The sequence below is a fragment of the Aedes albopictus genome, chromosome 2, assembly GCF_035046485.1.
Source record: "Aedes albopictus strain Foshan chromosome 2, AalbF5, whole genome shotgun sequence".
Taxonomy (NCBI): Eukaryota; Metazoa; Arthropoda; class Insecta; order Diptera; family Culicidae; genus Aedes; species Aedes albopictus.
Window position 1 is genome coordinate 316,852,528 of NC_085137.1, and position 26,915 is coordinate 316,879,442.

General features: G+C 39.2%; 3 protein-coding genes and 1 long non-coding RNA gene across 5 annotated transcripts in view; 1 reads left to right on the plus strand and 3 right to left on the minus strand.

The window, feature by feature from the left end:
* Nucleotides 1–26,915, minus strand: part of LOC134288225 (uncharacterized) — a 226,746-nt gene that overhangs the window by 160,753 nt on the left and 39,078 nt on the right. The gene's annotated exons all lie outside the window — the stretch shown is intronic.
* On the minus strand, nucleotides 543–15,061 carry LOC109412518 (transmembrane protein 134). Of its 2 annotated transcripts, none has more exons than XM_062852319.1 (2): nucleotides 14,363–15,061; nucleotides 543–1,141 (listed from the first exon to the last, which is right to left on the minus strand). In XM_062852319.1, the coding sequence occupies exons 1-2, from the start codon at nucleotides 14,566–14,568 to the stop codon at nucleotides 826–828; spliced, it is 522 nt and encodes a 173-aa protein (XP_062708303.1). In that variant the 5' UTR covers nucleotides 14,569–15,061; the 3' UTR covers nucleotides 543–825. The 2 variants fall into 2 exon arrangements, with proteins under 2 accessions (XP_062708303.1, XP_062708302.1); XM_062852318.1 differs by having other exon boundaries at nucleotides 543–1,174; nucleotides 14,363–15,059.
* On the minus strand, nucleotides 9,294–13,856 carry LOC134288217 (uncharacterized). Its single transcript, XM_062852317.1, has 2 exons — nucleotides 9,419–13,856; nucleotides 9,294–9,355 (listed from the first exon to the last, which is right to left on the minus strand). Exon 1 carries the CDS (start codon nucleotides 13,011–13,013, stop codon nucleotides 10,023–10,025), a length of 2,991 nt encoding a protein of 996 aa, XP_062708301.1. The 5' UTR covers nucleotides 13,014–13,856; the 3' UTR covers nucleotides 9,294–9,355; nucleotides 9,419–10,022.
* LOC109420819 (citron rho-interacting kinase) overlaps nucleotides 17,337–26,915 on the plus strand; it is a 64,903-nt gene continuing 55,324 nt past the window's right edge. The window contains exons 1-3 of the mRNA XM_029857985.2: nucleotides 17,337–17,834; nucleotides 18,003–18,100; nucleotides 18,164–18,310. Coding sequence (XP_029713845.2) covers nucleotides 17,576–17,834; nucleotides 18,003–18,100; nucleotides 18,164–18,310 — 504 coding nt within the window. The 5' untranslated portion in view covers nucleotides 17,337–17,575. The remainder of the gene's footprint in view (nucleotides 17,835–18,002; nucleotides 18,101–18,163; nucleotides 18,311–26,915) is intronic.

Consider the following 26,915-nt stretch of genomic DNA (forward strand, 5'->3'; position numbering starts at 1 on the left):
AATACTCACTGGATTCACCTAAGAAAGTCCTGGAAGATAAGATTTCCCGATGATCTCCAAGAACAATCGCTAGGAAAAATTGCTGCAGAATACTGAGGATGAATTTCTGGAGGAACTCCAGGAAAACTCTTGACAATGGATTCCAAACCTAGAAGAAATTAACACTTATTTATTCTGGCTTTTATCTGCCATATGTTTATTGCCTAGTCATAAGGCCAAAATTGTATTGGAGCTTCATGAGCGTGCAGTTCGGGTCAATAAACATTTGATCGAACCATGCAATGAAGTGTGGTTTCGATTTACACTGCTCTCCAGGTATAAAATGAACACTCCTACGTTCTACATAAGATATTAACTTGCAAGAAGCCAAATATTTTCCGGATCAATTCTTTGTTATAAGTTCGGTAGCCTATGTGTAACCATTGGGAAACTATTTCCCAACATATTTGGAAATATGTTGAACAGGTAGCCAAAAATTCGACGAGTTAATTTAGAAGTAGAGGGAATTCTATAAGTCTTGGTTGTAATAAAAATATAGCATATGTTTTGTTATAAAAGTGACTTCTTTACAAAGGACAGTGTGTGTATATAGCAGCGTAGTTCTTACGGTGTATTAAATTATTAGAAAAATAAAAAGGTACCTAAACGACTTACAATTTAATCACATCTCGTCACGTCGAGTTACCTACCGTCGGGTTCTATCTAGTATCTCGTTTCAAGCCCTCCTACTGATCCTTCTCCCCAGGGAAGGAAACATGAGCAAACTTGTCCCTATAATGTGTGTAATTTCGAGCGCATTTTTTCCTATCCGTTAAAAGCGCGTCCTTACGTGAACAAAGGCAAATGGTAGAAATCGAATCCCCGGTAGCCCCGGGCAGCCAGCCAGATGTACACCACGTGGTAGGCTCCGGGCACGAAACAGATGAATCCGGCCACGAAGAACACCGCCGCCTGGGATCCGTTGTGGGGTTCGGCGATGGCGTACGCTCCCATCGCTATGAGGCCGGTTCCGATGACTAGAAGGGTGGCCGCCGCCAGGACGGTCCGCCAGTTTTCCCGAACCTTCGGGTGACGCCAGCAGTAGGTGTAGGTATCGCTGGACGACAGGTTGCCGTACTCTTGTATTAGCGAGTCACTGTCCCTGGAGGTGGTATCATCGGTGTACTTTAGCGTCCTGAGCGTTTTGAAGGACGGAATGTAAAGCGATAAAACCCAAGCACCAACACCAGTAAACGGAAAGCGATAGCGGGTTAGGGAGAGAATAGAGAAAAAATAGGTTCAACAATCACTACAAGGCCTCAAACCCATTTATTTCTGTTTTCTTATTTTGTTAGTAGATAACTATATCCCAAGATGCATACAATAACTTAGTTTTATATGATTACTTTCAGGTATAACCAAAATTAATGAATAGTGTCGAAATGACGTCACATCGATGAGTTACTCTTATTGTTTTGATATTTTGTTTCATTGAGAGCATATCAATTGTTGTTTCGACCACTATGGCAATAATATAGTGGACGTACCAATAATGTTTTTGCAATTGCAAGCTGTTAAATATAAAGCATAATAATAAGAATTACCGTTTTTTTCTTAATTAACATACGCATGTTCCCACCATTTTTGCATCGCGTACCCTAATTACGGTTTTATTGAATAAGTAGCGTTTACTGAGTCCCTGAAATTCTAGTTGAACACAATCTTTTTGCGAATCAGTTTTTGAGTTGGTATACCTGCCTTCAAAATTCTTTGCTCCATCGTGTCAACACGGTTGAAATTTTCCGTGCAAAAAGTGTGATTTCAATCGCTAGATTTCACGACCAACAGCATTAAATTTTTGGGGTCTTCAGTTAGCCTAGTGGTTAAAGCTATGGATCGCCAATCCGGAGACGGCGGGTTCGATTCCCGTTCCAGTCGGGAAACTTTTCTTGACTCCCTGGGCATAGTGTATCATTGTACTTGCCACACTATGTACAAATTCATACAATGGCAGGCAAAGAAAGCCCTTCAATTAATAACTGTGGAAATGCTCTAAGAACACTAAGTTGAAGAGAGAGGTAGGCCAAGTTCCACTGTAAACGTCGATCCATAAAGAAGAAGAAAAGAAGCACGAAATTTTAATCAATTTCAGACTCCGGAGATGATCTTCTCTTTTCTGCATGGAACAAAACGGACGCAAAAATTTGCTCGCGTCAATTTGTCCCTTGAAAGTGTGAAATTTTGTTAAAATCAAAACTGAAAACCAGTACCAGAAAATGAAAATGTAGTGAATTGGTTCTTGTGTTTATATCAGCCAAAATATTATATACGAACCGCTTAATTGAAGAATTGTGAATACCTAAGTTGTATTGCCCGTGTGCCATCCCTAATACCTGATCAAGTCAATTTGTTGAACGATATCCGACACCGTTGGAAATTTTATTCCGAAGCATGGAGATATTTCTTTTTTTCTCATTTCAGAGAGCGAATAATGGCGCTTAGGCCTAGGCTTTGTAGCCAGGACACATAGAGAAATGCCAGTGCCCCATCCCAGGAGAATGGACGCCAACTATAACGGAGTGTGCAATAACCTTCTTGGCAGCACAACTCCCAACGATTTTATGTTTATACGCCATCCCCCTGAAACGAAGCGATTGGTACGGTTGTCCCCATTTCTTCCATCATTCAATTCAAAAAGGTTTGTCAATCATGTTATTCATGACTGCCTTAAGGACAGGCTTGTTAGAATCCCAAAATGGCCGACTTTGGCACCTAATCACGATTTCGAGGGCACAAATCTCTTCGTAAACAAGACCAGCGCACCTGATCTTTTTATTTGAAGCTTATTACAAGTGAGCAAAAAAAATAATAAAATTCACTGTTATTTGAAGCTTGCCACTTGAGATTTGTACGTCTGACGTTTTGATGTATTGCTGAAGCGGGATTTCAAGACGTTTGTCTTTAAGTTTTTGAATTATCTTTCAACCCATTGCTCTGCACAGTAGGCCTGGCCGTTTTAATATATGTGTCACATCTCTGATATGCTGCAAATATTAATGCTGACAAGAAAATATGAGATTTTTTTGGCTTTAGGACATTTCCCCGAATTCTATTACCCCGAATTCCATTACCCCGAATGACATTACCCCGAATGATCCATTACCACGAATGATCCATTACCCCGAATGACTCATCACTCCGGATGATTTATCTACAAGCATATCTGGAGACTCGCTTACGGTGGACCAAGCAGTTCATTACATTATCAACAAAAAAAAAATGCTTCTTTGAGCATATGTTTTTCTTCCTGACCATACTACTGAGGATCGTTTTGGCACTCTAAATGCTTAAGTGATCATCAGATATGTATCTTTCTTTCAAACAAAGGCTATTCTGTCTAGTTATTGATTTAAGGAATTTGTTGGCGTCACAACTGTTACTATATTTATCAGAGATTTTTCCTTCTTTTATTCATAGGCTATTCTTTCAAGTTATACCGTTATATAGAAGAGTGACTTCACCACATTAGTTTTTTTTTGGCCATGTGATACGAAACCAATTATTCAATAGAGATGTTTTTCTTCTTTTGGTTATTGCCTGTTCTTTTAATCATACTGGACAGAGATTTTTTCAAAGGGTCCCAGCTGCTTGATATGCTCAGATATTCTCACTGCAAAAAAGCGTTAATTTTTAACTAAGTGTTTCGGTTCTATAAAAGCTAGTCCTTTCCAGAATAAACAGCATCACTTTCCTTCATTTTGGGAATTACAAAATTTATAATTTAGAAAACAATATTCAGGGTAATGGAATTCGGGAAAATGGGTCATTCGGGGTAATGGAATTCGAGGAAGTGTCATTCGGGGAAATGTCATAGAGTCGATTTTTATTATATTTCCAGGATGCTTTTAAATACTGGCTGTGCAAGCACTAGAATAGAATAGAATAGAAAAAGAATTCCACTGGGAATCTTTCTTGCAAATTCGATTGGAAGTTTCTTTATTTTTTTTCAATTCCATACATTATTTCTCATGGAGATCCACAGGAAATTCCTCTAGGAGTTCCTCCGGTAATTTCTGTGAGAGTTTCACTGATCCTTTCTTCGCTAATACAGGGTGGCCAGTGAATTACAGATTTAGATTTCCCGGTTTTTTCCCGGAATTTTCAAGTTTTTCCTGGTTTCAATATGTTTACTTGTTTTGGGAAATGAGTGAAGAATTAGCATCTAAGTTAAAATACACATACATAAAAACTAAAAAAAAATATATGTTTTGGAAAAAATATTCCCTATCGGTTAAGGAACTGTTCGTTATGGAAACTTTAATGACTTATAATATCTACACTCTTCTCACATGATATAATCATGCAAAATATGGTCAATGGCAAAGAAACAAAATTAAAATTGTAAATTAAAATGTATGTCGAAGACGGTGATATAAATAAATAAATAAATAAATAAATAAATAAAAATTGTGGAGGATTTTTAAAGTTACACAAAATTACAGTGTTTACAGAACCTATTCTTTAGAAATTCTAAAAATACCGAATCTTGGGATTAACCTAGGAAAAATTACTCGATGTTACATTTTGACGTCTATATAATCATTGGAATTCCTAGAGGATTACCCAATAGGAACTCTTGGACAAATAGCCGTAGGAAATCCTGAAGAAATTTCAAAGACTATTCTGGAGGGAACCCAGCAGAAGCTCTAGGAGGAATCCAAGAACAAAAGCATAGACAAGCATAAACTCCTGCAGAAGAAAAAAAAATTCCTCGCAGAAGAAACTCTCGCCGGAATTTTAGAAAGAACTCCTGGAGAAATCTCAACATTTTTTTTCTAGAATTTTAGAACTAACCAAGGAACTAATATATGTTTGAATTTGAAGGAATTTCAAGAGGGTCTTTTGGGTAAAACTCAGAAATAATCTCAAAAGAATTCCAACTCCTAGTGGCATTTTTTTGCTATTCCAATGAAACATATTATAGGCTTCTGTAAAAACTTTACGTATACGTTTGTGCAACTGTAAAGCACTTCCACATTTCTTCTCGTTTTTGGTTTGAACGTCAAAGCATCATTTCCATTAGGAGTGATACAGTATGTCTGATACTTGTGTTAAAATTTTAAAGACACAGGCTTTCATGAAAAGTATTCAAACTTGTGATGGAGAGAAATGATATTACAGTTATAAGATTACTGTTTCGCTAGCATGAAGCATATTGCTGAATTCCTTTGAGCAATCGCAAATTCCTGATGTTGAGATCGAGATAGCTTTAAGCTAAAACATTTTATTTTGTTTAAATTTTGCATAATTTTGCAGTTTTTCACTCACAAATCAAGACCAACAATTAAAAAGGCCACATCAACATTGCGTAAACAAACTCGTTTCTGTCGACTTAGGGCCTTCTGGTATCCACCCACGCATCTCACCACCATTAACAGAAAGCTTGATGTTTGCGCTTTCTGTTAGTGGTGGTGAGGTGTGTGGGTGGAATTCAAAAGGCCTCAAGTCGGTAGAAACATGTTTGTTTACAAAATGTTGTTGCGACCTTTTCAATTGTTGGTCTTGAAATTGCAGTGTAAAGCTTTGGCTACATTGTTTTGTGTTAGTCTCTCATGTTTCATATAATAGAATCATTTGTTTTAGTGTAATTGTAACTAACTGTTGTTAAAATTCGGCTCCCTAACGTCAATGGCCAATTTGCTCCATTTAGTTTGTCTGTCATCAATTCCTTGTTTCTGTTACAGAAAAGGGCAGTGCATAACGATATTAAAATTATTAACAACGGAATATAACGCAAGCCATATTTTCAATGCAAATTGTGTTAAACCAACATTAAGCTAGGCACTACAGATTATTCTCATGGAGGATAAAAAAAAAGATAATTAGAAATGATAGAGCGAGAGCAGTACGGAATTAATCCAGGAAATGCAAGATTTTCCCGGTGACAATCTGAATTCCCGTATATTTCCCGGTGATTCTGAATTCCCGGGTTTTCCGATTCGCTGGCTACCCTGCTAATATCCAGCTGCTGTTGTAAAAGATTTATCGTGAATTCCTCCAGCAAATCCACCGTGAATTCCTCCAGAAGAACTATATAACTCCTAGGGAACTCCTCTAAGACGATAATTCCTATAGGGAGTTCCACCGAAGATTACCAGAAAGAATTACAGCAGGAATCTCTCTAGGAGTTTCAAAGTGAATTAAAAACAATAGAAAAAAAAACTAAAAACGAATGTCTATTACTGCACCAATGACCGGGAAGGAATTTGAAGGAGAAGCCTTGCTATTAATTTCGTTTACGTTGCTATTTTCATTCGCCGGTAAAACATTCACATGTTTACGAATTTGAGTTCTCAAAATTATCTTACGAAACCTATTGCAATAAATTCGTATACGGGAGAACAGAAGATGTTATGACACTTCTTACAAAATTCTTAATACGGGGATTTTTAACACTAATCACTACCCCACAGGTATTTGGATTGGTCAATTGTACAGTGATTCTAGTATCACATGTATGTTACAAGTATTGACCAATCCATATGCCTGTGGAGTAGTGATTTGTGTTCAAAGTCTCAGTATTAAGAATTTGTAAGAAATGTCATAACATGTTCTGTTCTCCCGTATATAATTTACACCGTGTCCAATAAGTTCTCATACAAAATCAAATTGAATTATTTTCACATCTGTAATTAGGATTTTCAAAGTAAATTTGTTTATTGAAAGGCCAACTAACACTGATCAAATACAGCATATGTTTTGGAATTAATTGTTCTTTATCCTACTCTACTGATCACTTATGTGTCGTAAGTCCATTTCAGCTGGCACGCACGCCATTTCATTGGTATTTCGTCTTATTTTAACGAGTAATGGTTTTAAGTTGAAACAAATTAGGTTCCTGTCCTCACAATTGCTAGTAGCAACTATGACCAGAAGAGAAACAAATATAAGATCCTGTATAGGTGAAGCATGAAGCCGTTTTATTTTGTACAAAATAATTAGTAAATTAAACATAAATGGCCATTTATTTGTTTTAATGATATTTGTTGTGTTAAAAAAGCATGGATGCATTTTGTATTGTTCTTTCACACTTCTCACTTCTAAAACATGCTTGTATTCCTATTGTGGTAAATTTAGTCCAAAATTTACGTTACATGATGATTATGTTTAATATAACGGTCATTTTCAAGTTCAGTTAAGCTAACTTGCAATTTTGTCCCATATCATCTAAAATTGTATTGTTTTGGCCTTAGTATATCCATTTGGTACAATACATGAGATACAAACTCAAAATTTAACCTTATGGACTCTTTTTAGCAACCGTAGCATGAAAAACTTTTCGAACATTTTTCTTGCGTGCCAGAGAACAAGGATTTCAGAAAACGGAAGTGTACTTCTAGGCTTATAAAAACAAATAGAAAATAATTTTATTCTCATCCGTATGATTCATTTAATCAGCATTATGTGGCCCTTCAATACATGTATTCATTTCGAAAATATGAATCACAGATGTGAAATAAAATTATATTATCTAAATTTGTATTTTGTATGAGAACTTATTGGACACGGTGTATTGTAATAGGTTTCGTGAGATAACATTTGGAGAACTTCATAAGTCATTGCCAACCGATCGTATTTTGGGACCCCGAATGGACCTGCAAAACCGAGGTATAAACCTTAATTTGGTTGAACCCGATCAAATTTAAATTTTCCCATACAGCTTTTAAATTGTCTTTCTAGATACACTTTCCAGTACATCTATTACGTTACAATCATTCTTTTTATCGACCTTAGCATAGATAACTAATGTATTGAAAATAGAGGATACGAACCAAACGATTTGTGTTTACTAAGTTATGATGAGTTTACCCATCTTGCCCGCCCCACCCTACATTATGAACTGAAAATATCCCAACAACGGTTCAGGGTGTCCATTCAAATTAAGTTTTCCGATTCCCGGATTTTTCCCGGGTATGGACTAATCTCCCGAGTATGTACGAACGCAAATTGTTGTTGTAATAGGACGCTCCTCAGTGTATTTTTAAATATAGTTTTAATTTGGTCTATAACTTGATACGAATCTTCTAGATTTCCTGATTTCATTAATTATGATTTAAAAAAAAATACTAACTCTACAATCACTGGTGTTAATTTCCCCTTCTTACACGAAATTTAGGATTAGAGTTAGTTGAAAAGGTCCTTCCTATAACAAGGAAATGGAATCTATATGAAAATATTATTGAAACTGATGTCACTGTGTCTGATTTTTTCACGAAATTTTTGTTGAATATCATAAAAAAATCGGTAGAAAAATATCGAAACATTTTTGGTAAACCTGGTCTTTAGAAACTAATGTATAAATTATTTGCTACATTTTATGAAAATCTCCATCTTACTTTTTGTTCTGCTTCCATCGTCATTTTAAACAATTTACTTGCTGAATCCAAAATCTTTTGACATCGATTTTCTCCGAATTTTGAAGTAAAACGTTTGAGTTCTTCTCCAATATTAAATAATATCTTAAGGACATTCAACATTTCTTCCTTTACGAAGTCTCCATGGGTTCTGCCAAAAAAAAAAACATGAAAGTTATACCTACAACTTTTTTTAAAATGCTTCGTTTGGCTAATATTGCCGTAAACATATCAGGGATTCTATTGTATACTCTTCCGGGGATCCGAGTGATGCTTCCAGGAAGTAACATTTTGAAACATTTCTTACCAGATTCCATAGAAGATTCTTCTGTGGATTCTACTACTATAGTAAGGAAATCTGTAGGAAATTTCTTATGGGATCCCATCAGAGAGTCTTTCATGAGCAGTTTTTTTTTAAAATTCGCTGTCATTTACAGTGTTGTACTTACTCTTCAGACTTTTATTTGAATTTTACCTAAAGCTCCTCCAAAATTCTGTTCAGAAGCGGATAGGCACAATATCACTGTTTTTCAATAATTTTCTCCTCGACTTCTGCCAAAGGGATCAAATTTAAGGGATCTGGCAGATATATATGAAGAGTTCCACTAAGAATGACACCAGAATCCCTCCAGAAACTGACATATATTTTTTTTTTCAAACATGAAAATCTCTTCGCCGTAAGTAACTTCTACAGGTTTACTGAGTTCGCCAGGAATTCCGATTTTCCTAACAAGACTCAAAAAGTCCATCGTGAAATCTTGCAGAAAGAGAAAATTTCGCCTAAGAAGTATATTCTGATTTCTTTTACATGAATTTATCAAGATCCAACAGAAACTACTAAAATTCCTGAGAGGCTGCCTTCCTGAAAAACATATTCAACCGGCAACTCTGTTAATGTTGCTGTTCCCGAGAGGGAAACCGAAATTCTTAGAGCAGCCGACTGGTTTTCAGCAATGCTTAAACTGTAATTTATTAAAGGCAATTATTGAACATTTTCTTACAAAAACTTATCTTACACTACTCACAATTAAGTGGTTTCCTCTGCCACGACTTCTTATCTGAATTTTACAACTTAGTTGGACAATGCTTGGGACCGTTACCCTAGTCGGTGTCCGCTGTGTGAGAGCTATTTTGGGATCACAAATATGTACAATTATTTATCAATTTCACACATAATTTCTCTGTTCCCGTCTACTTACAAAGTAATCCACTGGCACGGTAGGTTTTCGGTAGATATCCTCGTTGCAGGACTCACCAGATACCGATGCTTGCGCGACTAGAGAGAAATGTCCAGTATAACTAAATTGCACCTAACATAACAACTACATTTTCTTCTATTTACAGATTTCAACTTACGGCTTTTGTCTCAGTAATTTTCACAGCACGACCAGCTTTTACCGGATTCAAATTAGTCTGTAATTGAACCCAACTCAAAATAAAATCAATCACATCAAAACTACTGACTTTAACTTTGATCAACTTTGATTCTTCTGCGATGGCGAAATTGCACTTCGTCTTTTATTTAACTTTTTTCCGAATTCATCTAATCGCAGATTTCATATCCCTTCACTCTACCACTACTACTGCACGAGAACTGTCATGCTGCAGTTATGTTGTGACTAGACGGGTTCATATTTTAGACCGGTTCAAAAAAGGTTGCGGCGTCGCAACACCCCGGCCCGTAACATCCGGCATTTCCGGATTTACATTACCTCCTAACGTAGCAAGCTTTACAAAGTACTGTCTCTGCACCTTATCATCTACGTCTTCACGTTGGTCTGTCGAGCTCATTCGTCTGAGACCTTGATTACCGCATCGATGAAGCTCCATCTTCCGGGACAAGACTTCCGGGATTTCCCGTCGACCACGAAGAATCGCCGAACCATTGCCGGCCGTTTCCGCTAGTGTCGTTGGCAGGATCTTGCCCGACAACTTGCGCCCCTCATCGAGCGCACGCATCACACAACGCTTCTCCTTACGCCGACCGATCTTGACATCCTCCGGTTTTGCGCCACTTGCGACGAGCCTTCTCGTCGACCGCTTTCTCTTGTACAGGTACGGCTGGAACTCGCCACGGTGCCTCGTCGAGAACGCTGGTCCCCACTTGCATCCCAGATAGCGCCCAGGGTGCCACGGTTCAAATGCACCGGTTTCGCCGACTTCGCCCCTTGTAGGCTCCGTAGAGCTCCCAGCGAGTTGATCGTTCCGTTTCGGATTTCGAACCCGCCTTTCTGCCTTCAGAACCAGAACCGCCATGTTCGTGGTGGTTATTCCGGGTCTGTCCGGATGAGGAAATGTGGTAACTTGTTGACCTCGGTCCTTCGACAGCAATACGGTTGCGCAGCGGTTCTCGACGAGTTGGGTGATTCGGTGTTGCTTCTCTGCGGTTCCTCGCGGAATTGTCACCATCGATTCTTCCAGCGCATAGTTGCTCTTGAGTGGTTCAGGCGCCAGATCCTCGTTCATCTGCCGATGGTGGCCGAGATAGTTACCGGCTGTCGCCGAGGTTGTATGCTGCGGCCCATACACCGTCCATCCCAATTTGGTTCGAACCGCAATCGGTTCCATGGGCGTACCCACCTTTGCCTCTATCGGCGCAAACGCGTGGATGTTGTTTGCCCCAATCAGCAACTGCGGCTGTCCGTCGTACGGTTCGATGGGCAGCCCTCGCATGTGCTCGTACTGTGCTGCAAGCTCCTCCGAATCTAACATTTGATGTGGAAGCATCAACTTGTCCACCGTGTGCACTGTGTGTAACAGCATTTTGCCGCCGGCTGCAGCGCCTGTTCCCGACGCCCAAAGACTCATTCTTCGGGAATCTTCCTCTCTCGACGTGTTTCCCGTCCACTGGATGGTCAATCGCTCTTGTACTCCGACCGCGCCCAGACGGTCGGCGAGCTTTTTCTCCACCAGCGTGACGGAAGCACCTTCGTCCAGGAACGCCAGCACTGACACCGTTTTTCCACCGTAGTGCAGCTGCACCGGAACGATCCGGAACAATACCGTGCAGTTTGTCCGGATGTGTGCACTCAGCCCGACCGTATTTTCGACCGGATGCATGAGCGGGTTGGGTCCAGCCTCATCCGAACCCTCCTCTTCGGATTGGGAATCTGCTTCGGACGGCGGCGATGGATTGAACTCCACGAAGTCCACGTCAACGTTAGCTTCGCAGGCGTCTGCCACGATGTCCATCAGGAAATCCGTCAGCGTCCGCAACGTTGTTTCCCCTCGACCTCGCCGGTAATGGACCCACTCACGCTTTTCCCGATCCGGCAGCTTGGCAACCAGCGACTTTATCAGCAGCGGATTGACGAGGTGTTGCCGTAGATCCGCTGCCTCCAGATGGCCGCAGAGTTGCTCCACCGTGTTTCCGAATGGAACAAAACTTCTCAGATTGTCCGGCCTCGGGGGTTCCAGCCGGTTCACCTTGTCCAGCAGGCATTGAAGGAGTTGTTCCGGGCGGCCGAAGTGCCGGCGCAGCTTCTCGATGACCTGCGGGATGGTTTCGGGGAGTAGCAACTGCCCGGACACCAGCTCAAGAGCGTCGCCTTCCAGGGCTTCCTGTAGTCGCATCAAGTTCTCGTGGTTCATGTAGCCGCAGACATCGTTGGACACTTTGTAGGCCGCGTAGAACAATGGCCACTGCGCTGGTTTGCCGGAGAATTTTGGGAGTTTGTAAGTTAATCCCATCCTCGCGGCCAGCTGGGCCTTCGTCGGTCCGGTCTGCTGCTTCCCCAGCCCGTTTTGGCTGACACTTACCACTTTCTTGCACGTCTTCCTCGGAACACTTTTCCTCGCCCTGGCTTCCATGGAAGAATCCGAACTCTGGGTTGACAGATCGGAATCGTCGGAGTTTTCGTCGTCCTCGTCTTCTTCGTCGGTGCTCTCGTAGTCTCGCGTGCGCTTCTTCACGTTCGCCTTTCTCAGCTTCAACACGTTTGGGTTGACTTTGCCGGAAGGACCCGCTCGCGAAACGTCCTTGACCACTTTCGGCACCGGCTTCGACTTTTGACTCGAAAGTTCCGCTAGCTCCTCATCCATGGCCGCCATTTGCATCTCAAAGGACGGTTCTCTGTTCGCCTTCAGCCGCTGAATCTGCTCCTTCTTCTTCTGGAGCATCTCCACTCGCCATGCCCTTTGTTCTTCTTCTTCTTCAGCGCGCATCTGCAGCTCCAACTCCGCCTTTCGCTGCTCGAACGCGCGCTGCATCTCCCTTTCCCTTTTCTGCAGCTGCAGTTCCGCCTCCATCTCCTCATACTGGCGCTTCTGCTTCTCCTCTAGCGCTCGCACCTTCGCTTCCACGCTAGACGAAGCTAGGCGAGAGCTGACGCTGGATTTGTCAGACTCGTTGCCGTTTTTCCGGGAGCGAGTCTGCTTCTTGGCGTCCTTCTGCTTCTGCCGGTACTCCTGGGCCTTCTCCTGGCAGGCCTTGCTTTGGCAGTACCACTTCTTCGGCAGTTTGCCCTCCTCGATGCCCACGCAACGGATGTGGAACCATTCCGCGCATCCGTCACAGCCGACCATCACTTCGTCGCGCGTAGACGGGCCACATATGGCGCACGGAGTCGCCGTCAGGTCCATGATGGTTTGGTCGTGGGTGGATTCTGCATCGGAAGCCATCTTGCTGCAGGTTTTCACTCCTCACTTGACACAACTTCGGGGAAGTCACTTCGCGGGTGTCACTTAATTTTTAAGAATGTTCCCGAGAGGGAAACCGAAATTCTTAGAGCAGCCGACTGGTTTTCAGCAATGCTTAAACTGTAATTTATTAAAGGCAATTATTGAACATTTTCTTACAAAAACTTATCTTACACTACTCACAATTAAGTGGTTTCCTCTGCCACGACTTCTTATCTGAATTTTACAACTTAGTTGGACAATGCTTGGGACCGTTACCCTAGTCGGTGTCCGCTGTGTGAGAGCTATTTTGGGATCACAAATATGTACAATTATTTATCAATTTCACACATAATTTCTCTGTTCCCGTCTACTTACAAAGTAATCCACTGGCACGGTAGGTTTTCGGTAGATATCCTCGTTGCAGGACTCACCAGATACCGATGCTTGCGCGACTAGAGAGAAATGTCCAGTATAACTAAATTGCACCTAACATAACAACTACATTTTCTTCTATTTACAGATTTCAACTTACGGCTTTTGTCTCAGTAATTTTCACAGCACGACCAGCTTTTACCGGATTCAAATTAGTCTGTAATTGAACCCAACTCAAAATAAAATCAATCACATCAAAACTACTGACTTTAACTTTGATCAACTTTGATTCTTCTGCGATGGCGAAATTGCACTTCGTCTTTTATTTACCTTTTTTCCGAATTCATCTAATCGCAGATTTCATATCCCTTCACTCTACCACTACTACTGCACGAGAACTGTCATGCTGCAGTTATGTTGTGACTAGACGGGTTCATATTTTAGACCGGTTCAAAAAAGGTTGCGGCGTCGCAACAGTTGCTATCATTCTATTTAAGATTTGCTTGACACTTATGAAGTACAGATAGACACCATAAAGATTTTTCCCGGTGCCTTTTACAATTTCCCGTGTTTTTCCCGTATTTTTCCCGGTGGTTTCAAATTCCCGGGTTTTTCCCGGTTTTCCCGTATTTCCCGGATGGATGGACACCCTGCCGGTTAGCCAATTTCATTGGCCCATGGAAACCCGCTGATCGTTTTTCATAATCAAAAAAAAATATTTGAGCGAGAAAACTGCTTTCTTGTTTTTGGAAAAACACACCAAACTGAGATGCTATTTTATCTTGATCCTTTTCATGTAGAAACGCTTTGATGTACTCAATCATTATAAATTATTTCTAGCTATCTTAATGCTATCTGTTAATGTTAATTAATCAAACACATTTTTTTTTTTTAAATAAATTAGATCCCGATATCCATTAAATCATCGATTAATTACAATCAAGTTCCCAAGCTAGTAGTAAAACAACATCTCTTACCTTTGATCGTGGTGCACCCGAATGGACACATCATCCGGAGATCTGGCCTTGGCCCGCATGGGCGTCGATATCACAGTGGAGCCGTACACTTTGATGACCTCGTCCGTTTCCTCCTCGAAAGCATCGTGGATCGAGAAACGTTTGCTAGGCTCCTGCCGGCCACTCCCGGCACCGCTGGGCCCACGAAAGCCTCCGGCAGAGTTCATTTTTGTGGCGGGGAGTCGTCTGTCGACGAATTCTTTCCCTTCTGTTTGGGAAAGTTCTTCTCAACTCCAAATCGGAACCAAAGCACACTGCCGACGAGTCTGGCAATCCAAGTTAACGGATTCAGGCAAACAATCCGGACGGAATTACGTCGATCAGTAGAAATAAAATAATTTTTCCCCGATTTCAAATAACTACACAATCACATCAAAGCACAGACATGTTGATTTTTTTTTCTCCTGTTACTATTTTCGGATGATGAGCACAAATTGAGCACTTTGCAGAATATTAATTCCGGCGGTTGTCGTATTGATTTCCACTTTCACTTGCTTTGCCAAAACCGCGAAAGTGTACGCAATCAAGTTTGCAAACGATTTGTTCTGTTTTCCGCGATTTCTCGTTAAATTTTCACTTTTTAGTCCATAATAAATGAAGATTGTTTTTGTTCGTTCCTCAGCTAAAAATTGCGTTTGACAGTGCTCCGTGAAAAGAAAAAAGAACCAAAGTTTCAGTTCAGCGCGTTCGTCGATTGTTGATGTTTTCAAATGAAGATCGATGAAACTCAATTTCAAGGGGCTCTCAAATGTTAAGCTTATAAAAATGGGTTAAATTTTGAAAAACAAAAGTGGCGTTCGATTTGAATGAGCCTGTTCGAGGCGTTTCGGATCAGCTGATCGCTTATTTTTTTTCATGAACCTAAATTTGACAGGAGGTTGCGTCCAAGCCCGTGAGTGTGAATATCAATATGGGGCTGTTCATGAACCACGTAGACCAAATTTTGGCCATCTTCTTTGATTTATGCTGAATAAGTGCTCTGAACACCGAACTGACTTCGCGCACTTTTATTGACGTTTTCGCAATCTATAAAATTCGTGCGATAGTCCAGTGGTGAACTAATTACGCTATATATTATTTGACAAAAAGGCAACAGTTTTCCGTACATTAACAACAAAAGATACATGGAACGCGGGGGATGAAATGTATTGTTAGTAGTTTACATGCGTGTAACTATAGGGCACTGCATCAAATTGTCTCCTTCTCTTTTACTCTTACAGAAATTTTGTAAACAACAAGGCCAAGAAACGTCGAAATCCCATACAAAATGAAAACAATGCAGTGCCCTATATAGCGCATTTGCCCACTCAGCTTCAATGACATGCACGCTGACTGTAGTGCTCGCTGTAGTGCATAACAAGCGAACACGACATCGTAGCTGAGGGGGTAAATTCTCTGTAGTTACGCGCATGGTAGTTTAAGAGAAACTGTAAATCTCTATGTGGGCGGGCTTTAAAATTGATAAAACTTTGGATTTCGGCCATCCCGCATAAATATTTACCGTACTTGATACTGTTCACACCATATTACTATTATAGATATTATTGTTACCTATTATCATTATGTTCCCATTACATTCCCACACAAACGGTAAAACAGTATCAGGGATATTAGATAATATGGGTACTATAATTATTATGGTCTATAAACAGTTTCTACCATTCGCCGTCTTTGTCACCATAAGCAAACATTGACAAACCATAATAACTGTTGTACCTCAATCTGGCTGAGCTTGAAAAGTAAACATGGCGGATGAACTTGCGTGTGACAATGTTTTCCTGCATAAAAGTTCTTCCCCTTTTTTGAAATCACTTTTTGACAGCTAGGTAACTGTTTGACAGCTCCACCCAGTACAAAATGCGACGAGGGGTGATTTGACAAATCGCTCCCATACAAACTTCAAATTGATTTTTAAATAGGTTCCCGGGCACCAAAATTCATGAAAATTTGGATTTCGGCTCAGTTTCGCATGCAGATTCAGAATATGGAATTATCTCAACACCGCTAAAGAAGCCAATTAAAGGGTTTGAACTAACTTATTTCATAAAAATTGATGAAAACCCAAGAAAAATAAAACTTAAACCATACCTGCTACTGTTGTATGGTAATGTAAAACAATAAACGTACCGTTCGATCTTTTTCAGTAGTGAATTTTTCAACCATATTGGAAATGGTTTCGTTATGTTTGACTTGTAAATTTAATATAGGAAAAAATCGGTTTTGGAATGGTAAACATTCTTAACGACCCGTTATTGGTGTCGGATCTCCAAAAACAGTACCCAGTACTTTCGAAACTTTATCTAGGAATGGTGCGACTATGCTCCAAGGCACCATTTTAGATATGGTTAAAAATGGAATGTACACCATATTGCGTGATGTTTTATTGTGGTTTAGATTTATGCGGGATTTCGGCTCAGTTTGGCAGCGCAGATTCAGAATATAGAATTATCTCAAAACCGCTAAAGAAGCCAATTTGTGAAAAATACAATGTCGTATCATCGACACATAGATAACCCTTTTTCATGTTTAAACACACATAGTTTTTATAAAGTTTATAGATTTCGTGTATTATCCAGCGTGGAAAAAGAGTAGGAAAATAAAATTTGTGAATCAAATCCATGAATTTTTGCCAATAAAAATCTAGATTGAGTTTAAATAAGGGCGAAAGTAATTATTATTATTATTATTATATTTTATTAAAGACACTTTAACAAAAGCGAAAGTAATAATGATCGATTTCTCTTCATCGACTCTCTCTTCTGCAAAAAATTAAACACTGACAATGACAAGATGCAAGTTTGATTAAAATAAACAAACCTTTTTTAATGTCTGGAATTTTTGCAGTGGATGCGTGCACAAATCCATTATCGTCGGTCCCCTTGTTTTGTTCATCGATTTATGTTTCTCGCGTTTCGCCAATCTATTTCTGTGTTTTGTCTCTATTACCGATGGCAGCACTGGTTTCGCCGCTGGAGTTTCTGCAACGGTTTTCGTCTCGCGCTAACCTCACTCAAAACTTTTATCGGAATAAACAAACGGAAAATCGGTCGAAATGTCGCGGAATCGTGAAAATTCCGGCTAGTTCGCGGTCCGAATTGGTGGCTAATCGAGTGAAGTGTTTTTATTGGTGTTATTTTAGTGTAACGTGAGTGATTTTTGTCCCGTAGAGTAACGATGGAGTGCAAGAAGATTAGCGCGCGTACTGCGCGTCTGAATAATTTTATTCTCGGCCAATCGGTTGCCCCACCGGCCAGTGCATCGTCATCCGGTGGATTTACTGAAATCGGCCAGACTCTAGACGATGGTTCCGTACCGATGGAAACTGCGCTTTCCCGCGAGGGTCTGCTGGATTCGCTGTTTGTGCTGTACGAAGAGTGCAGCAAGGATGTCATCAAGAAGAAGGATAAGAACGTCGCCGACTTTGTCAACAAATGTGAGTAGGGGTGCTCAAGAAGTGGGGCGCTGATGCAAATTTATTTTAAATAGTTTTATAAATAATGTTCAATCGGTACTAAGAACGTGATAAAGATAGCGACCGCACAAAACTCATTCGTGCACAATTGTATTTGAATAATAGTTTTATATTAATTTTGCTTTACAGACCGGCCAATCATCAATCAGACTCGATCCATTCGTGTCAACGTCAACGATTTTAACGTGAAAAACCTTATCGGAAAAGGCTACTTCGGCGAAGTTCATGTAAGGCTATTTACTTTTCTTCAATACATAATATTTATTACATTTATGATGCACATCTTCCAGCTCGTATCGGAGGCTGCCACCGGCGAAGTGTACGCAATGAAGAAGATGCGCAAGGCGATGGTCACCTCTACGCAGATCCGCGAAGAGCGCGACATTATGGCCTCGAGACAGTCGGACTGGATCACATCGCTGCAGTATGCGTTTCAGGTGAGTGCGGTTGTTTTCAAGTTTTCGTTTTCTTTTGTGTGTCCTTTTCGGTGCGTTGTCCCTTTTCCTGTTTTGAGCAGGATATTTCATGTGGTAGTACAACTTCAAAAGGGGGAACATCTGCTTCTGCAGATGCAGATGTACTATAATATGCTTGAATGCTGTTATTGAAAGTAAAGCAAGGCACGGTTAGTATCACTTGAAACGTTGTGTGATAGCAAACATGTAAGTGATTTTATTGTCAACATTAATTTATTTGGTATGGACAAATTGTGGACGTGTGGCTATTGGCTCCAGTATTTTATATTTATTCTGTAGATTGTCGCGGAGTGAGGGCTTGGCTTTCAGCGCAGTTGCTAGAAGTTTTTCGTGAAACGCCTAATTTTATTATTCACTAGTCCACTGGGTGTTTCGTATTGTCAGTTGCCTAATGTTAGATTCCGTATAAGTTTTGTAGACGATCGTTTAGTGTTCATTTGAAAATGAGGAACTCTTGTTAACCGTTATGTGTCCGACAAACTTTTTGTTCTTTTTTTCTACACCGTGCTTTTTTTAAATGGGCGTTGGGTACCCGGGTACCCTGTCGGCCACATAAGGGTTAAAGCAGACTATCAATGTCAAAAGCTTGGCTAAAAAAGATCAATAGGTGTGGCGCGGATACTAAAACCTCTCAAAAGAAATTTGAAAATCGTTTTCAAAATTTGAATAACAACTTAAATTTAACTAAATTGTGCATCTGTTCAGTAAGTAGGGAGATGATAAGGCATGAAGCTAAATTCACATAAGGCGCTGTCCATAAACTACGTAGACTCATTTTGGGCAATCTCAGACCCATCCTCCCCCTCCGTAGACTTTTGTTCATACAAAACTTTCGAAATTTGTATGGAACGTAGACTTTGGCCAGAGCCCCCCGTCCCCCCCCTAAGAGTCTACGTAGTTTATGGACAGGCCCTAAGGCTGGACACGAAAGGCTTAAGGGGATACATACCTTGAGGGCGATGAACTTTTTTTCATTGCATAATCTGAAAGTATACCAGCTACACAATGTACATTTCAAATTTTATGAAGAGTCAATCCGGAGACGGCGGGTTCGATTCCCGTTCCAGTCGGGAAAATTTTCTCGACTCCCTGGGCATAGTGTATCATTGTACTTGCCTCACAATATACAAATTCATGCAATGGGAGTCAAAGAACGTCCTTCAATAATCAACTGTGGAAGTGCTCAAAGAACACTAAGTTGAAGCGAGGAGGGCCAAGTCCCAGTGGGGACGTAGAGCCATAACGAAGAAGAAGAAGAAATCCTGGCAGGATTTCTGCAGGAATCCCGAGACAATTCTCTGGAGGAATCCTTAGTGAAATTCCTTGAAGGATTCAGGGGAATACTAGTAGAAATTTCTTAAGGAAGGAGCAAGTCCTCATAAAGAGATTCCGGGAAGAATCAATGAAAAAGTCGCGGGAGAAACCTCTGAATGAATATTGGGAGGAATTCCTGAAAGAATATCAGAAGGAATCCCATGAGAAGTCAATGGAGGAATTCAAAAAAAAAAATACTAAAAGAATCCTTGGAAAATCCTTATTAAAAAATAAAAAAAAAGATCCCGAGAAGAATCTCTGCATGAATTCCGAGAAGAAATATTGAAAGAATCCCAGAAGGACACAATGAAGGCATCCACGAAGGAAGCCCGGGAGAAATCTTTGAGGGAATCCCGGTTGAATTCGCTGAAAAAATCTCAAAATTTAGGAGTAATCAATCTGGAAGAATCTCAAAAGGAGCTTTTTTGAATATCCTGGAGGAATCCCTAAAAAAAGCTCGGGAGAATTTTCATAATGAATTCTGAAGCAACCCTGGAGGAATTCCCTGAAAAAATCTCGAAAGGAGAAATCCCTGATGGAATTACGAAAAAGTCTCCGAAGAGGAATTCTGGGGGGAATTAATTAAAAGAATCTGGGAGAAATTATTTTCTCTGTTTCTTGTCTCTTCAACAATACAGCTACCTAAAGTGTTGCTTAAACAACATCAAATTAAGCAAAGAATCATAATACCCACGAAGAGTTTATCTTCTCACCATACAAAAATTCAGCTCATTACTACGAATCTAGTTTCAACTACAACTATATGTAACTCGATTTTGTGGACGTTTCAATCTTCGACATGACTGATAAATCGAATTTTACATAAAATCGAAGCATTTTTTTAAATTTTGTTCTGTTTCAATTGTGTACCAAAATGTACCATAACATATGAAAATTGAATGAAAGCTGAGTTTTCGATAAAAGGCTCGGAGTTATTGGCATAGGTATATTAGTAATTCTCGCTAAATGAATAAACCCCTATATCGCCATTCGCCAGCTTGTTACGATCGAAATCTATTGTCTCCAAAAATATGTATGATTACTGATTGTGCTGTATTTGCCGAACGGTCGTCTTTTGTTGCAATTCAGTGGTGTTAAAAAAAGTAAGTGGACTGAGAATTTTCAACTTTATTTCGACGGACGGAGAAAACTTCCCAATTAAAGTCATCACGTTACATATTATTTCAGAAATTCTTCCAAATATTCCTCCAGAAGTGTCACAATGATATTTTAAGAAATCTGGCATAAATTGCTACACCAATTCGTCCATGATTTGTCAAACATCATGTCAGATATTGTTTGAGAAATCCGTCCAGGGATTACTTAAAAATTCCTCTGGAAATTCAGAAACTCTTTTAAAAATCTTTTATGAAAAATCTTTAGGAAATTTGTCCGAGTAAGCGGTTAAAAATTACCTCATGAATTCCTTAAAACATCTTCCATGGATTCAATCGGAAATTTTCTGCAGGGATTTTTTTTAAAGAAATTCCTCCTATTCTACAAATTCCACAAAGAATTCTTTCAAAGTATCTTGTATGATTTACTTATGAAATTCCTACAATGTTTTCCAAAAAATATCCATTTGAGAAGAAATTCCTCCAGGGATTCTTCAAAAAAATCGTTCAAAGATTCCTACAGAAATTTCTTTACACCTTTATTCAGAAATTTCTCTAGAGATTTTGTTACGGGTATAAATATTTGTTACATTAATAAGACAGAATAATTGTTTAATGTGTTCAAAGTTTAATATTCGTGCGTTCTTTGTGTTGCATGTTGAATTTTAACTTGTAAATATTCCCCTAGTATTAATTAACATTTATAGGGTTTTGACAGAATAGTGGCCCATGAATTGCAATCCTATTTCGATTGCCAACATTCAGGCCATTTTGGCAGCGGTCAAGTACTAGAGATGTAAACCTTTCCCTGCCACGGACTTCAAGTTGTAGATCTCAAGTATCGAACCCCGAAACGGGATGCCCGATTAGGATTAGTTTTCCTAGACAAAACCAAGCTATGAACACAGCAACGAATGCTGTGAACTAAAAGGCAAAATGCCAACTAAAATACAATTCCAGGATGACTGATGAACCCAAACCAACAAATGAAACCTCGTCATCCTGTGATCGGAAGGAGTTATCCATCTGGATAACAGGGCACATTTATGTTATGTGTTTTGCTGCGTCAAATAGTGATGTCTTTTATTTGTGCATTTGTAAGGTTCTATGTGTATCGTGATATGTTAATATTTTGTAATAATTAATTTCTTTTATTTTTGTAACAATTTCTAATCTAATCTAATCTAATCTCCAACTAACGCAGCCATTACTTGAATGCATCCTGGAAAATGAAGACTTTTCAGGTCTATCATTTTTCTTGTCTAACGGCCAGGCCAACTGCGCAGCATGTACCGCAGAGAAGATTTCAAGGGATAGAAAGATTTCAACATAGTCAATATTTGAAAAAATTCTACACCTTGAAATCGAGGGGAAAGATGGAAGCGTGGACCTCCCGTACCAAACGCTTCCAGATAACGATAAGATATTTAAACATGTTCGCATGTATTAGTATGGTGATGTATACGGTGATTTGCTGAAAAAATATTGATTAGTGCGTCAGGAATGGTGGTAAGATTCACTGAAAAGAGAATAAAGGATTATGTAATAAATACTGAATAAGGCATAAGTGATACGCTCGTTACAGTTACTATTTTTTAAAATATGGTATTATGTATTATACAATAAAATTACCTGTATCCCCCTGAAACAAAAAGTCTATTAGCAGTTAAAAACAAAACATAAATTAAAACATAAACATTGCAAAAATACATCAAATTTTAATCTGGTATGCTACCACTTTAGGCAGTAAAATAGCAAGATTAAAATTTGATGCAATGTGGTAGATCTTACACCGTAACGCACCGTTCTAAGGTGATCCACCCACTTTACGGGATAGAAATTTCTCTAGAGATTTCTTTAATAAAACTTTCAGTGATGCCTTCAGAAACTATTTCATAGTTTTTCTGAAAGTTCCTTCAAAAATTAGTACTCGGGTTACTTTGGGAATTTTTCCATGGATTTCACCAGAAATTCCCACTGTAACTTCCAATTTCTCCAGACATCCCACTAGGGAGTTTATCAAAGAGTTGAATAAGTATGTTGTGTATGAGTTTCTGCAGAAATGCTTGCATGGATTTCTTTAGAAAATGCTTCAGAGATTTGCCCCTTTTTTCGGGACTTTTCCAGATTTTTTTCCGAAAAATCCTTTGGAAATTTTTTTAAGCATTCTCTCAAACGATCTTCCAAGGATTTATTCCAAAACTTTCTCCGGAGTTTTCTTTATAGAAATTGCTCCAGGGATAGTTTTTTCTTGAAAGTCTAAATTTCTGTCAGAAACTCTATAAAAAATGTGAGATCCATTCGGGAATTTTCTAGAATTCCTATAGAAACTGCCCTAGAGGTTCCTTTATAAATTTTTCTGGGGATTCTTCATTTATTTATTTATACTCTTTACATCAACAGACAATTTGTCCCAATGATGGTTAAAACTATTACTATTTAATACTACCAACTATAACAACAGATAACACAAACCCAAAATCACTATTCGTCAGCATTTGTACAAAATATCACAGAAAAATTACGTCTGATTGTTGCACGAGACAAATTAAAATCGAAACCGGTTGCTGCCTCGACTCGAAGAGCACTCGAAGACTCGAAGAGCACCATGAATAGCGATATTCTGGCCGTAGTCGGTTCGTTGGAGCGGTAATCTCAGCATATAATTGTTTCGTAGCGCTCTTGGACGGACGTTCAAATCAACTGCCGCCAGAATTGCTGGGCAGTCTGTTCTTCCTCGAATTGTTTCAGCCACAAGCATAGCCCTGGCGATATTTCGGCGCGCCTGGAGAGTTTCCAACTGGATCAAACGACATCTACTCTCATAGCTCGGTAATCTAAACGGATCCCGCCATGGAAGTCGACGGAGAGCAAAACGTATGAAGCGGCGCTGAACCGATTCGATCCTGTCCGTACCGAAAGTCTCCAATGGCTTTTTTATGAATTCAACCAAAAATTTCTTCAAAAATATCTCCACAGATTTCTTTACAAATTTTTCGATAATTCTTTCAAGGACCCTTGCTGAAACCCATCCTAAAATTCATATACAAATCATTCACGAGTTCCTGAAAAAAATCTCCCAGGGATTGTCAAAGAAATTCTTTCAGGGACTTCTTTGAAAAGTCCTCGTAGAATTACTTCAAAAAATCATCCAGGAAATACTGAACACATTCAATCAGAAAATCTTTCACTAAATCTTCTAGGGATTCGTTTAGACTTTAGCATGTTCCCCAGAAATTTCGCCAAGAACTCCTTAAGAAAGTCTTGCACGGATAGCTTTCAGAAATGAAAGAATTCCTTTCAAAAAATAATGCATAGATTGTTCCAGAAATTCATCTATGGATTTGTGCAGATTTTTTTTTTCATAGAGATTCATCCAGAAATTTTTCAAAGTGTTCATCCAGAAAACTTTCCATGAACTTTCTTAAAAATACTCCATGGATTTTTTTTTTAGAAAATGATTCACAGATACATTGAGAATAAGAAATTCAGAACTCCTCCGACTCCTTTTCTCAGAAATTGTTGGCGCGCAGATGCGACTGGCAACTCTCTTGAGGCATCAGCTTTCATAATAATTTTTCATACATTGTCGTAGCGAGGAGAAACGATAAAAAGGGGCTCTGCAAAGCGGGGCACTTCCTTAAAAACAGCGTTACACTATCTTAAATGCTTATATCTCTGCTGTAATCCATATAATTACAATTTTCTTTCATCATTGGAAACACTCGTCTTGATAGGAAAAAAACGAACATATTTGTAGCAAAGAAAAAAGCATAGGGAGGGGGGGGGGGGGGGGGGGTGTAGGTGCAACCCATTTATGTGTTCGCCAAACATATAAAAAAATATATCAGCGCCGCTTTGCAAGAAAACCATGTTTTTCTTCCATGGTTAGAATCTTCAGGTGAGGTACTTCCAAGAAAAAATGCAAATCATGGGCGAAGCAGGGGAAAACAATAATAAGGGGCGATTCTATTTGCCTATACAATTCATGGAAATATCTAAAGAAAGAAGAGTTATTGATGAATGTAAAGCGATATTGTTGAAAAATAGTGCTTGATGCAATCTTGTAGTTTCTAGTATTTTAACCGTTCTACGAGGTTTGCAACCAAAAAAGTTAGGACAGCGAATCACTGAAGATTGTAAGTAGTATAATTACCTTGAAGTGTGAAATGATCTTGTACCGACTTTTTGAACCCTCTAAGCAGAATATCCTCTTCGAATGAGTGTAATCAGTTTCGTACCTTTTAATTCCGCCCTAACTGCTTATCCTTTGACAGAGGAAGATTACAAGTGGTAGTCGAAATACGCGTATCTGTCAAAGGATAAGCAGTTAGGGCGGAATTAAAAGGTACGAAACTGATTATACTTATGTGAAATGATATTTAATAAAGAATTTGTAGACCCAGTGCCGACACCGAAACAGAAGCTTTCCAACAAATTTCTCCAAGGATTTTTTTAGCAATTCTGCAAGAAATTATTAGGGAAATTCCCAAGATTTCTTCATATTCCTTCCAGACATTTCTCTTCCAGAAATTGCTTCAAGGATTTCTTAAGAAACTCTTAAAAATCCTCCAAGTATTCCTCCAGTATTTTTTCTACAGATTCTTTCAGAGATTTTAATAAGGATTCTTTTGGAAAGACTGTAAGATATTCTTGCAGAGACCCCTGAAGGAATTCACACAGAGACTTCCTCAGAATTTACGACGAGTATTCCTTTATGTATTTTCTCAGTAATTCCTCCATGATTTACTTCATTAAAATTGTTTAGGATTTTTATAAGGGGATTTCTTCAGGATTTTTTTTTTTCTAAAGATGTCTCAACAAAAGGTATTCCACCAGAGGTTTCCAGGTGTTACTTCAGGTGGATTCTTAAAATATTCTTGTTTTTTTTCAGGATTCAATAAAAAAAATCTTTTAAAAAATTCTTCAGTCAGATTTTTGGAAATATTTTTAGGGACTTTTTCAATATTCCTAGAATTGCTTCAGAAATTTCAGCAGGGATTACTTCAAAAGTTGTTCCATGGATGCTTTCAGAAGTTGTCCCAGCAGTTCCTTCAGATATACCTCCAAGGGTTCATCCATGGGAATGTATCAGTGAAGGGGCGCTGAAATCGGGGAACCTTTACTAACTAGCTCTGATTTTACCATGGCAGCACTGGATATAATTTATCACACATCTTGTCAGTAATCTGCCGAAGCATTACAATGATCTTTTTTATGAAATTTAACAAATTTTGGAATTCAATCAGCTGAGTACACACCAAGATAGTATAAGGCACGAGTTCCCAACCAGTGGTCCGCGGCCCCCTGGAGGCCGTGAAGCCAGTCTAGGGGGGCCGCGATGTTACCAACCAATTTTTAATTTTGTATACCGCCACCCCAAAGCCACAATTTGAGGAACAAATTTTCAGTATAAAACTCCTTCAGAAGAAAAAAATTTCGGCTGCGCCGCTATTATTCAGCTAGGACACACATTGAATGTTCATGACATAATTTTTATGAAATGTGAGTGTCGAATAAAAAAAAAGTATCATTGATCGTCTAAAATCCCTTCCACAGTAAGTTTCTGGCTGCTTCACTGTCCTCAAAAATACTCGGTTTCGTTCATTTAATTCATATTTTTTTTTTCTAAAAATTTTCATTGGGCCGCAGATGTTTGACAATTCTTAAAGGGGGTCGCCACCTCAAAAAGGTTGGGAACCCCTGGTATAAGGCATCTGACGAATTTCGCGTCAACCTTTCTATTGGGCTGGCAGCTCCCTCTCAGAATCGAACGAAACTTGGTGAGCACAAACAATGGGTCTTTCTAAGCAACTTTGCATACATTGTTTTTCGAAATTTATATGGAGTAACATTTGAAGAGGGTGTAAGTTTTTTCATAGTTTTTTTTTTAAATCGATGTAACTCAAACATGACAAGACCTACAAAAAAGTGTTGTATGGCGAAAATTTCATGAAGTTGTAATCAACTAATTGTATGTAGGATGCCTGCATCAGTTATCGCACTACCTAAGTAAAAGTATTGCTACAAAAATAAGAAGAAGACCGACTAATGTCATCGATATGTCAAATGATTGATTAGTTTTCATACTTTACAGGAAAAATAAACAAACGGAGCCAAAACTACTTTTAGTATTT